We start from the raw sequence: 10,713 nt of genomic DNA on the forward strand, positions 1-10,713 counted from the left end.
TGCGTATAATCACATCCACCCTCACCGCCGCCCCACCTCACCGCCACACGCTGCCGATCACCCGCTGCGCAGCCGACGGCCCTGCCGCTACTTGCTGGCCGACAGCGGCGTAGATGCAGCACCGCCGCCACACGCCGCTGACCACCCGCTTCTCCGCTACCCGCGGCCGCCGGGCCCCTGCCCCAACGCACCGAATGTAGAGTCGCAACTAAATCATGTTGAAGACAATTTGGGCGTATACATGACATTAAGTGATGGCATCCGAATTCTCTTTTTTGCTAGTTCTCCTGCAATGGACAAAGATGATGTGCTTCTGTCAAAAAAAGCATCCCATTATATTTGCATCTGGTAGCCAGCCGGCTCCTGCTTTCCATAGTTTGGGAGCATAACCTACGCCGCATCTTGTTTTAAGAAAGAAGAGGTGTGTGTGTGTGCGTCATCGCCCGTAAAAGACTGAAGTCACGACCCAAAACAAGCGAAGCACGCAAGGCATATTTTAACTGGTGGACGCGGTGGGAGGCGGAGGTCAAAATCGTTCGGTGTGGTACCGGTAGCCCCACACACCTCTGCCCCCCGCTTCCCACCCCACCCCGCCCGCCCTCCTGGCCTGCTGACACGTACGCCCTGTGGGCCCCCGGCCCCAACCTCCGCCCTTCCAGAACCTTCCGGCCAATTCCTGGCCAGGAATCCCCGGCCGGATCCAGCGGCTCACCCCGCGCCACGTGTACGGCCCGCGCCACCTCGGCGTCTGACGTGGCGCCCCCGCCCCCGGCGAAACTGATACGCCCAAATCTCGCTGCTTCCAGCCTCACGCTCCGAAAGCAGGCGCCCGCTGCTCCCACTTCGCCCAGCCGAACCAACGCCATCTCCCTCCCTCCATCCCGTGTGGCCGCCAGCGAGCGAGCGAGCGAGGGTTCGAGACGGAGGCGATAGCGGCGGCGAGTACGGGGATTTTCGAGGAGATGAACGGCGGCGGCGGCGAAGGAGGAGGAGGAGGGGAGGTGGGCTTCGTGGGGGGCGGCGGGGAGGAGGAGGAGATGGACGAGGACGGCGCGCGGGAGGCGGGGAAGGAGCAGGTCGTGCTGATGTGGGGCTACCTCCCCGGCGTCTCGCCGCAGCGCTCGCCGCTGCTGGGCCCCGTGCCCGTCAGGCTGCCCCTGGCGGCGGCCGGCGACGCGTGGAGGGATGTCTGCGGCGGCGGGTGCGGCTTCGCCATGGCCATCTCCGGTGACGCCGCCCTCCCTTCTCAATTTTTGCTCCGTTTGTGTTCTGGTACTCCCGGTGCGTTGGTTGTGCTCGTCTTTCCATTTGGCGGCGCAGATCTGCTCGGTGCGTCGGCATGCGCGCTTTCTGTGCAGGATTGCTTATTTGCTAGTGGTATTCGGTAGTGGATTTTTGGCCTGATGAGTGAAGGGCTGTCTCGCGATACAAGTACTCTCTACGAGCAGCGCGTCGGAATTTTCTTGAATTAGCATATCACACTTTGGAATCTGCTTTTGAAATAGCCGACCGTGAAGTTGCATTTTCATGCTGGCTAATCGGTGAGTGAAGTTGTGTGGTTGGGATTTGTGTTCTACTGAGTACTGAGTGCTAAACAATGAAAAGAGAGAGAGGGGAAGGGTTACATTTGTCGAGCAAAGCTTGTTTCTCAATTTATCGGAGTCTTTTCTTATGATGTTCTCATGGATCGTATCGTTACTGGTGTGATCGAAGGAGTAGCAAGATGAAGGACCTCGTGTTCTTCGAATGTCCGTTCAAATCCTTTAATGTAAATATGCCTTTTGTCGTTGGATCAATACCAACAGAATTTGCTGATGTACTGTACAAATTCAGACTGTTAGTAATAGCTGCTGTTTATTCAGTGATATGCCAAACTGAAACATTTTATGTCATTTGTTGGCCTTGGTCAATGTGATCAAGTTCTAATCGACACTGACCTGTGCATTTCATTTGCTTTAGAGTCTGGAAAACTCCTCACCTGGGGCTCTACTGACGATATGGGTCAAAGTTATGTGACGGCTGGGAAGCACGAGGTAAAGTTAACAACACACTCGTTGCCTTTGCTCTCTTGTACACGATGAGAATACTCGAAGATATTGCTAACGTGGCCTCTTGTACATCTCAGGAGACTCCAGAGGCTTTTCCTCTTCCTAGTGATGTTGCGATAGCGAGGGCTGATGCTGGGTGGGCTCATTGTGTTGCAATAACCGGTATGCAGCTCATCATACATGCAGAACTTCGTGCTTTGGTAAGAACTCAATTTTTTTGGTATTGGTACTATTCTCATAAATGTTATCCTGGATCAGATGAAGGGGTTGTCTATACATGGGGTTGGAAAGAATGTGTTCCAACTGGAAGGGTCATTGCAGATCAAGCTTCAGTTGGAACTTTGGAGAAGGATGAAAGACAGAGCGCAATTGCCAACAACCAAGGTGACGATGCTTACTACATGTCCTTTCTCAGTTCTTCATTAAAAACATCTTCAGGAGGGCTAAATGCTTACAGATATATCACATAACAAAGGCAACTCCATTGCAGTGAGCCCCAGGTCACAGGCGTCTAGGACAAGCAGTGGAGCAGCATCTGGTCCTTCTGAAAGTAGAGGTACCGAGGATAGCACCAAGAGGCGACGGTTGTCTTCAGCTAAACAAGGAAATGACAGTTCGACATCTGGTGATGAAAACCTTTCTGCACCACCTTGTGTTGTGACATTTAATACTGGGGTGAAAATAACGGCAGTAGCTGCTGGTGGTCGCCATACATTAGCATTATCAGGTAATGTACATTAGTACATTTGGCAGTCCTCTAGTGCTATTTTTAACCTATCTGGGGAACTTTGAGGATTAAGGCCCAATATTTCTTGAAAACTTCAGATTTTGGTCAGGTATGGGGTTGGGGATATGGAGGAGAAGGGCAACTGGGTCTGGGGTCCAGAATTCGTACAGTTTCCTCCCCTCACCCTATACCTTGCATTGAATCAACATCGTATGGCAAGGATCGGCTATCAGCTATGAAAGGCAACAAAAACGCTGAAGGGCAAATTAATAAAGCAACAGGAAATCGTGTCACGGCCATTGCGTGTGGAGGCCGCCATAGTGTTGTGGTAACGGGTTAGTTCTTTCTTTCAGTCTCTTTCTGATACTTCTTTTGTCGTATCCGTGTAGAGACAGTACAAATCATTTTTGGTCTCGAGATGGCATTTGTCAATAACTTCAGTTGGACACATTATGTGTGAGCAACATTAGATATTTGAATATTTCCTTTTTTTAAGGGGGGCAGTAGATATTTCCAACTGGTCAGTTTAGGTTTGGCGTAACAGTGTAAAATAATATTTATGGTGTATTCAAGAATGAAAATCCAATTGCTGCCAGCTTGTTTTGCTGTAGCAAAGTGATGGTGCTTACAGGAAAAAAAGGTATGGTACTGCTTAGACCCTATTCGGTAGTCAAGCATGTAAGATACCATTAGACTTACCGTAGGGACTTTCCCTATGGTTTGCTGGTCAAAAAAAGATACATCAGCTTACTTGTAGGAAATATCCATCCAGGTATTTCCAACCAAAATGTTGAATGGGAGTATTTTTTGGACAAATGCATAATCATGAGATTTATAGAACTAAGATGAGTTGCTTATTGGGGGCATTCCTCCATTGAGACCACAACATTAACAATTGTTCATTTCTTAAGAGTGCCTTTTCCATTGTACATATCATGGATTGCTCAAGAAGACCTGAGGTCTAGGGAGTTGGTGGCCTGACCATGTTTCTGGGGAGTCATTTGATTAGCAGCTAGTCCGGTTTTTTGGTTTCTGGGTTCGTCCTGGCCTTGTCCCCTTAAATGCAGGACAGAGTCCACAGTTGTCTCTCTTTCTTTTCTTAGTAGAATGGCAGTGCTCCTGCCCTCCTACTTCAGAAAACACAGCCCCCTATTTTAGTCAAAATTTCCCCTGCACCTTTTTAACAGCTAGCTCTTGTTTGCAGATTCAGGAGCACTTCTTGCATTTGGGTGGGGACTGTACGGGCAGGTTAGTCTTTTCTATTTCAACACATGGTCTGATCAAACAAGTTTGTTTTCCCAGTAATATATTTTGTATTGACTAAAAGTTTTAACAATGGATCAGAGGATATACTTGGGGTAGAAAGTGTGTATGTCTTAGCATTCCAGAACTCAACAATGGATCAACATGATCAGCCACTCACAATGCTTGTTTAGTTGAAAAATACCATCTCAAAATCGTTTTTAACTTGTAATTGTTTTCCTTAAGACAGCAAATCTATTGCGGCAATTCTGATATTTTATGCATATATGAGGAAGTATGTGTCAGAAACTGTTTGGGTTTTATTTTTGTATTGATAACAATGATTAAGGTGATATACTTGATTAGTTTTTTTTTTGCAGGTCGATTAGTCTATATGTTTTGACCTGACATATTTCATAAAAATCAGTGTTTTTAATCACTGTGCTTTTATTTTTCAGTGTGGACAGGGGAATACAGATGATGTGTTGAGCCCAACATGTGTATCAGCTATTCTGGGAGTCAAGATGCAAGATGTTGCCGCAGGGTTATGGCATACAGTATCCATATCTGCAGATGGTGATGTCTATTCGTTTGGAGGCAACCAGTTCGGGCAGCTGGGGATTGGTTCTGATCAAGCTGAGGTGGGAGCTTTGATTCTTTTTTCCATTCTTACTACATAATGCATAAGAATGTTATTTTGTTTCTGATCAAGCTGTCTGTTCACTACACCAAATGCATAAGAATGTTATTTTGTTTCTATGCAGACTATACCAAAACTGGTAGATGCCCCCAGCTTGGAAAATAAGAATGCAAGATCAGTGTCTTGTGGAGCTCGTCATAGTGCAATAATAACAGGTATAGTGGTCGTATTTTCCTCTGGGAGGAACTCACCGTTCCAATCTGCCCGAGTGCCTTACCACCCTTGGCTTGTACTTTAGAACCTTGTGCTGTCTATTATTAGTTACTCCCTGTGTAAAGAAATATAAGATCGTTTAGATAACGATCTTATATTTCTTTACAGAGGGAGTACAACTTTGTTCTGTACCATGCTATTAGCTAGCCTGCATCAGTATCTTACCGCACACAAAGCAAACAGCTTTGCCATTGTTGCTGCTTCATGTCTATTGTTGAGGTATGGAGGTAACATTGTTGAAATTTCCTGCAGATGAGGGCGAAGTCTTCTGCTGGGGATGGAACAAGTACGGCCAGGTAGGTATCTCTTTGCTTTACTACTACGATTTTTCACAGGTGAGGTGGGGAAAAAACCTTGGTGTGATATGATCTCTGATCTGAGCTTTGGAGTTGCGCGTGCGTGCAGTTGGGCCTCGGCGATTCCATGGACAGAAACGTGCCCTGCATCGTACCCGTGGACGAGTACCACCCGCTGAACGTGTCGTGCGGCTGGTGGCACACCTTAGTGCTCGCGGAGTCCCCGACGTGATGCCGAACCCCTAGCGAAGGAGGAGCTGAACTGCCCCTGTAGGTCAGGTGACAATTTTGTTAGGAGTTTGGTAGACCCTTCATCCACCGAGGTCCCTTGTACATACATGAATGAGGGTGCATACAGTGACATTGTGTATCCATCCATTCTTCCCTGTGCCGGTACAGAGTGCAGCATTGGACGGACAGATTTGTATCGCGCTGTGTGTATACGGTCGAGTTAGGAGGATTTGCTCGCACTGTTTGATTGTGTATACTTACAATCTACTATTAGGTTCAAAGAGCGCGATAATTTGTGCTTGTATGGTGCTCCCGCATTTCCAGCTATCTTAACAGAGATGTAACTTCAACTGCGAAGTGTGTTGTCGTCTGTCACCTTTGTTTTGCTCCTGAAAAACTTTTAACAGAGATGTAGCTAAAACTGCAAAGTGTGTTGTCGTCTGTCACCTTTGTTTTGCTCCTGAAGAACTTTTAACCGTGTCGAAAAATAGAAACCAAGTAACAAGGCATACATACTTTTGGAAATAGCATATCAACAAGAACATGCAATTGCTTGTTGCAAACGATCCAGTTAGCTAGCAAATGTTTTATCTTTTCCTTCGATTTTGAGACAAGCATCCGGATTGGACAGGTGAACAAGCCGCCGTCGTTTCGTCTGCAGATGATCTATCCACTGTGCTTCAGTCCCTTTGAGTTAGACCGACCATTGATGAGTTGTATGTCCTAGAACCTGCACTGATAATTCCAACTTTTTTTTAGACAATGACAATTCCAACTGATCAGACGCAAGAAGCATGATGCAACATCGTGATACAACAAGCCCAGGAAAGAATATATGCAAGAGCGGAAGCTTTTTGTTCTGTATACTAATTACGCACACTTTCATATAGATTTTTTTTTTGAGAAAATCATATAGATTGTTATATCAGTCACCCCATAGAGCGAAAGAACATATGTATGTGGCGTTGATGGGACGGCCCATCAACGCTAACGTGCTCGCTCGCTCGGTCGCCGCCCATGCTTCATTCGCTCAATCAACAGTTTTTTTTGCGGGACGCTCAATCAACAGTTAACCGGTTGATGGATGACCATTGGTCGATTGACTTGTTGACCGACCACTCAAAAAGAAAAAGATTGACATCTTCACCATTGAATTCCCGAGGAAAATAAATCGAAGATTTGGAAAAAAGTTCACAAAATTGAATAAAATATTCATGAAGTTGAAAAAAGTTAATAAATGTGAAAAAGTTCATGGATTTGAAAAAAATTCATGATTTTGAAAAGGTTGTGGTTTGAAAAAAATTATAAATTCAAAAACAACATCTCAAATTTGAAAGAAGTATGCCAATTTTTAGAAGTTCGGGCATTTCAAAAAGTGGCCATTTAAAAAATGTTCATGATTTTAGAAAATGGTCATGAATCTGAAAAGTATTTGCAAATTTGAAATTTTGTATTGATTTGAACTTTTTTGAGAATTCAAAAAACACGTACAAATTTGAAATTTTTTTTGTGAAAATTTAAAATGAAACAATATATGCAAGAAATTGCGCTTTTCTATACTCAAGAATTATGTGCAAATCACTGCCATATGGCTTGGTACTGACAAAAGCGATATTGTATACTTGTGTACGGCTAAAAAGCCGCCTTAAGTAGTGAAATCTCCCTACCTTCCACAAAAAAAAGATTAATTACTAACACATACAATACAAACCAAATGATTTTCATTAGTTATAGCGTATGTTCGCTCAATTTTTTTTTTATGTTTTTGCGAGAAGATACCGCACACTCAATAAAGTATACGATGTTCAACCGTTCGAGAGTATGACGGTGGAATGGATGCATGCAACACAAAGTCATCGTGTTGTTTAAACCGGCAACAAGATCCACTGGTCCGAGTACATGTTCAATAATTCAAATGGCCGTGGGCACTCGACGTCGGCTCAATGATGAAGTCGACCATATCCACCCGCCCGTGGGGCAGCAACGCAAAGGGCGGAGACGGCCGTGGCCAAAGGAGCGAGCAATGACCATGGACTAGTGGTTGGGGCGCCACCCGGTGGCGCCGTCTGAGAAAAAGTTGGACGGTGCCAGGTAGGAGGTGCCCCTTTCACTTTCCTAGCATAAAATTAATAATGCACATTATAGAGGTGGTTTAGCAAGCTCTTCCCCTCAGAGCAAACCCGAAAAGGGAAAACAACGGCCCAAAACACCCTACAGGCTTTCACGGCCAGCAACAACAAGAACAAGTGCATTGTGTTGTCATTAGGGTTGATCTTCCCTAACAGGTCATGTATAAACATAAGGGAGCTTACACATCAGTGGCCTAAATACTTTCTCTTTCATGATCTAGAGCATCAACAACTCCAAGGTTGACAAGGGCACCCTGCTTGATCGCCACGGCCTGCTCGTCATCGAGCCTGAAGATTTCTCGGAGCGCGACAATGTCCTGCAGCTCCAGCTACTCCTTCAACTGGTTGGCAAGAGCATCCAAGGCAGCCTCAGTGACGTCCTTGCCATTTTTTATGACGCCCAGGCCACGGCAAACCAAATGTGCATTAATCTTGAATGGTTATTGTTCCTTGAGGTTGCTGGCTCTTACTCAGCTTTGACATATGTCCATGTAAAAATGATCATTTAGAACTCATAACGATTCATAAACATATATGTGATTTCAAATCTAACGCTCCTTGACATTGTAGGCACCATAGTGGACTAAGAAAGTAGGACCCTCTTACTTATGAACTAAAGCTAACTAAAGATCTGACTATATCTCTCTCCAAGCTTGCGAAGCTATGCAAGTGCCGCACTTTATTCCCACGGTTTCTTTACTACATATGCACCTACTTTTTTCTATGCTTACCTATAGCTCGATTAATATATATAAATTACACATGTTGAAAAGAGAATGTTCAAATGTTTTATGAAAATTTAGTTATGTACTGAATATACTCTCCACGGTATATAATACTCAAAAAAGTAATTGCATGGATAAAAGTGAATTGCAGAACTGATTGCTTACCATCACATGCAATGCTCCAATTTCTCAACATCAAACCCATCCATCTGTTAAGAATAGAATAGTTGCTTATTGATTAAGCTAATTAGGATTAAGTTAATTATTAGATAGGTTGCTTGGTTCTCAAGCAACCATGTACTTCCTTGGCTCTCAAGGCAATTATGTAATTCCTTGGCTCTCAAGTAACCATGTGTTTACTTGACCGCCAAGCATCATGTGTACTTTCACCTGGGTATAAATACCCCACTTCTATCATCAATAAAGACTGATGGATCATCTTTCATTCAAACTCTCTCATTCTTTACTTTTCACTTAAAACACGTTATCATGCACTTTGCTCTCCGCTCAAGCGAATTAGTCACAGAGAAAAGGGGATCAGCCTAACAAACGACGAACGGCACTGTCATCGACCATAGCAGATGCAACCCCGGGTCTCCGGCGGTCTTCAACATCGACCACTGGACACAACGCTGGCCTCGAGAAAAGATAAACCGGAGTCCAATAGCGTGGTTCTTTTCCGATTTAATTTCTGCCATAACAAGTCTTTTTGCAGGAAGAATACAGAAGGAGAAGATGCAAGAGGAATCAATGAAAAATTAGAAACACTCCTCTTACGGCAGAAAACTCCGGTGATTTCTTTGAACGGCGCCAGAAACAGAGGCAATCCATCAACGACATCGTCAACTAAAGATCAAAGAAGAACAGAGCTTGTCAATCTGGCCTCAATTAAAAAAACAGAGATTACTAATCTTTGCCTGTTTGATCTAATATTCTTGTGATGAACCAATAATCTAACAATGGATTGCTTTTCACTGTATGGCTGTATGTATGTACTCACGCAAATCACACGTAGAAGCAATCAATCGTTTGAAGCACCGGCACAAGCGACTTCAGCCCAAGGCAAGGCGACTTCCAGCGCGGAGCGCATGACAGCCCTCGGCACCGTCGCTGCTCCTACCAGCGCAGCACTCCATGGCGTACGGCGCCCAACGGCGTGACACCACTTGGCCTTGACTGGCGAGAAACGGCCGGCGTAGCCCGCTGCATAAGCGTTCCCATCGCGGCTCCCGGTGGCGCGTCCTCAGGCGCGCCCAACAACCGGTGCTTGGATCGACGGATCCATTCGGATGCACGGCACGGTCCATGCACCAACCGGCCGGAACGCGGCGCCTTCCAGCGCAGTTCCGTCGAGGCCACGACCCGAGACGAGGTGGCGGTAGAGATCTCAATCCTCCGGTCTGGCCGGCACGGCAAATCCCTAGCAGCGGTGGTTACGGGCAGAACTCCCGAGTTGGAACCGCACAGGATAGACAGATCGATGATTGGGGAAATCTTTATCTCATTGGCATTGTTCCAATTAGCCTTGTATTTCTGTATATCCAATACATGTCATTGCAGTTTCAGCGTACAGGACGTGGGTTACTAGGATTCACTAAACCTACGGTTTAGTTCTCCAACAATTTGAAACTATGTTCTGTACATAGCACTTGCAAAATATTCCATCAGGCTTACTTTTCTTCTGCAATTTAGTACGTGTATGTACTTTAAGTTGTAGATTTGACGATCAACTATTTTGCAAGTTTGGATAGGAGACTCGCTTTCCCTATTGCATTTACATATTGTAAATGATAATTTTATCTTAAAAAATCAACATGTTCAATACGTCTGCCTCAAGCATTCTATGTAGCATGTAATTTTAGTACAACAACTATATTATACAACTAAAGTTAAACTTGGAATCACAAGGTATTGATGACATCTACTGCATAATTTGCAGATTATCCATCATTACTGTGAGGTCTACGTCTTGTCGTTTGATAAGATGACTACCTTCAAAGTGCTCTTCCAAATATTAATATTAGATGTGACTACCTGAAGATATCATAAGGTAATACTAGCATCTACTGTGAATTTTGCAGACTATCCATATTACTGCAAGGTCTACATCATGCCATTTTGGCAGATGATTACCTTCAAAGTGATTTTCTTAAATATAGCATAACATAAGGTAATAGAGATATGAACATCTACTGACAAAAGTCAGACTATGTTTTCTATTACTATGAGATCTACACCGCATTTGGTGATTATCTTCAAAGTGTTATCTATATAATTTGTGGTAGACACATAAGACCCCGATAGCATCAGCTATATTTATAAAATTTGCTCCTCAGAAGCAGTTGTTGTTGTTCACTAAAATGATTTACTCTCATAGTAAATATTATTCTTGCACACTTGCT

The 10,713-nt window shown here is 44.5% G+C and overlaps 1 protein-coding gene across 1 annotated transcript; it reads left to right on the forward strand.

Moving 5' to 3' along the window:
* The first annotated feature begins 808 nt into the window (after window positions 1–808).
* On the forward strand, window positions 809–5,814 carry LOC119269574 (ultraviolet-B receptor UVR8-like). The gene is made up of 11 exons (XM_037551430.1): window positions 809–1,227; window positions 1,960–2,033; window positions 2,126–2,210; window positions 2,307–2,432; window positions 2,539–2,775; window positions 2,874–3,110; window positions 3,980–4,023; window positions 4,476–4,658; window positions 4,782–4,872; window positions 5,183–5,226; window positions 5,336–5,814. The coding sequence occupies exons 1-11, from the start codon at window positions 963–965 to the stop codon at window positions 5,456–5,458; spliced, it is 1,509 nt and encodes a 502-aa protein (XP_037407327.1). The 5' UTR covers window positions 809–962; the 3' UTR covers window positions 5,459–5,814.
* Window positions 5,815–10,713: the final 4,899 nt, after the last annotated feature.

Source organism: Triticum dicoccoides, chromosome 3A (assembly GCF_002162155.2).
Source record: "Triticum dicoccoides isolate Atlit2015 ecotype Zavitan chromosome 3A, WEW_v2.0, whole genome shotgun sequence".
NCBI classification, from domain to species: Eukaryota; Viridiplantae; Streptophyta; class Magnoliopsida; order Poales; family Poaceae; genus Triticum; species Triticum dicoccoides.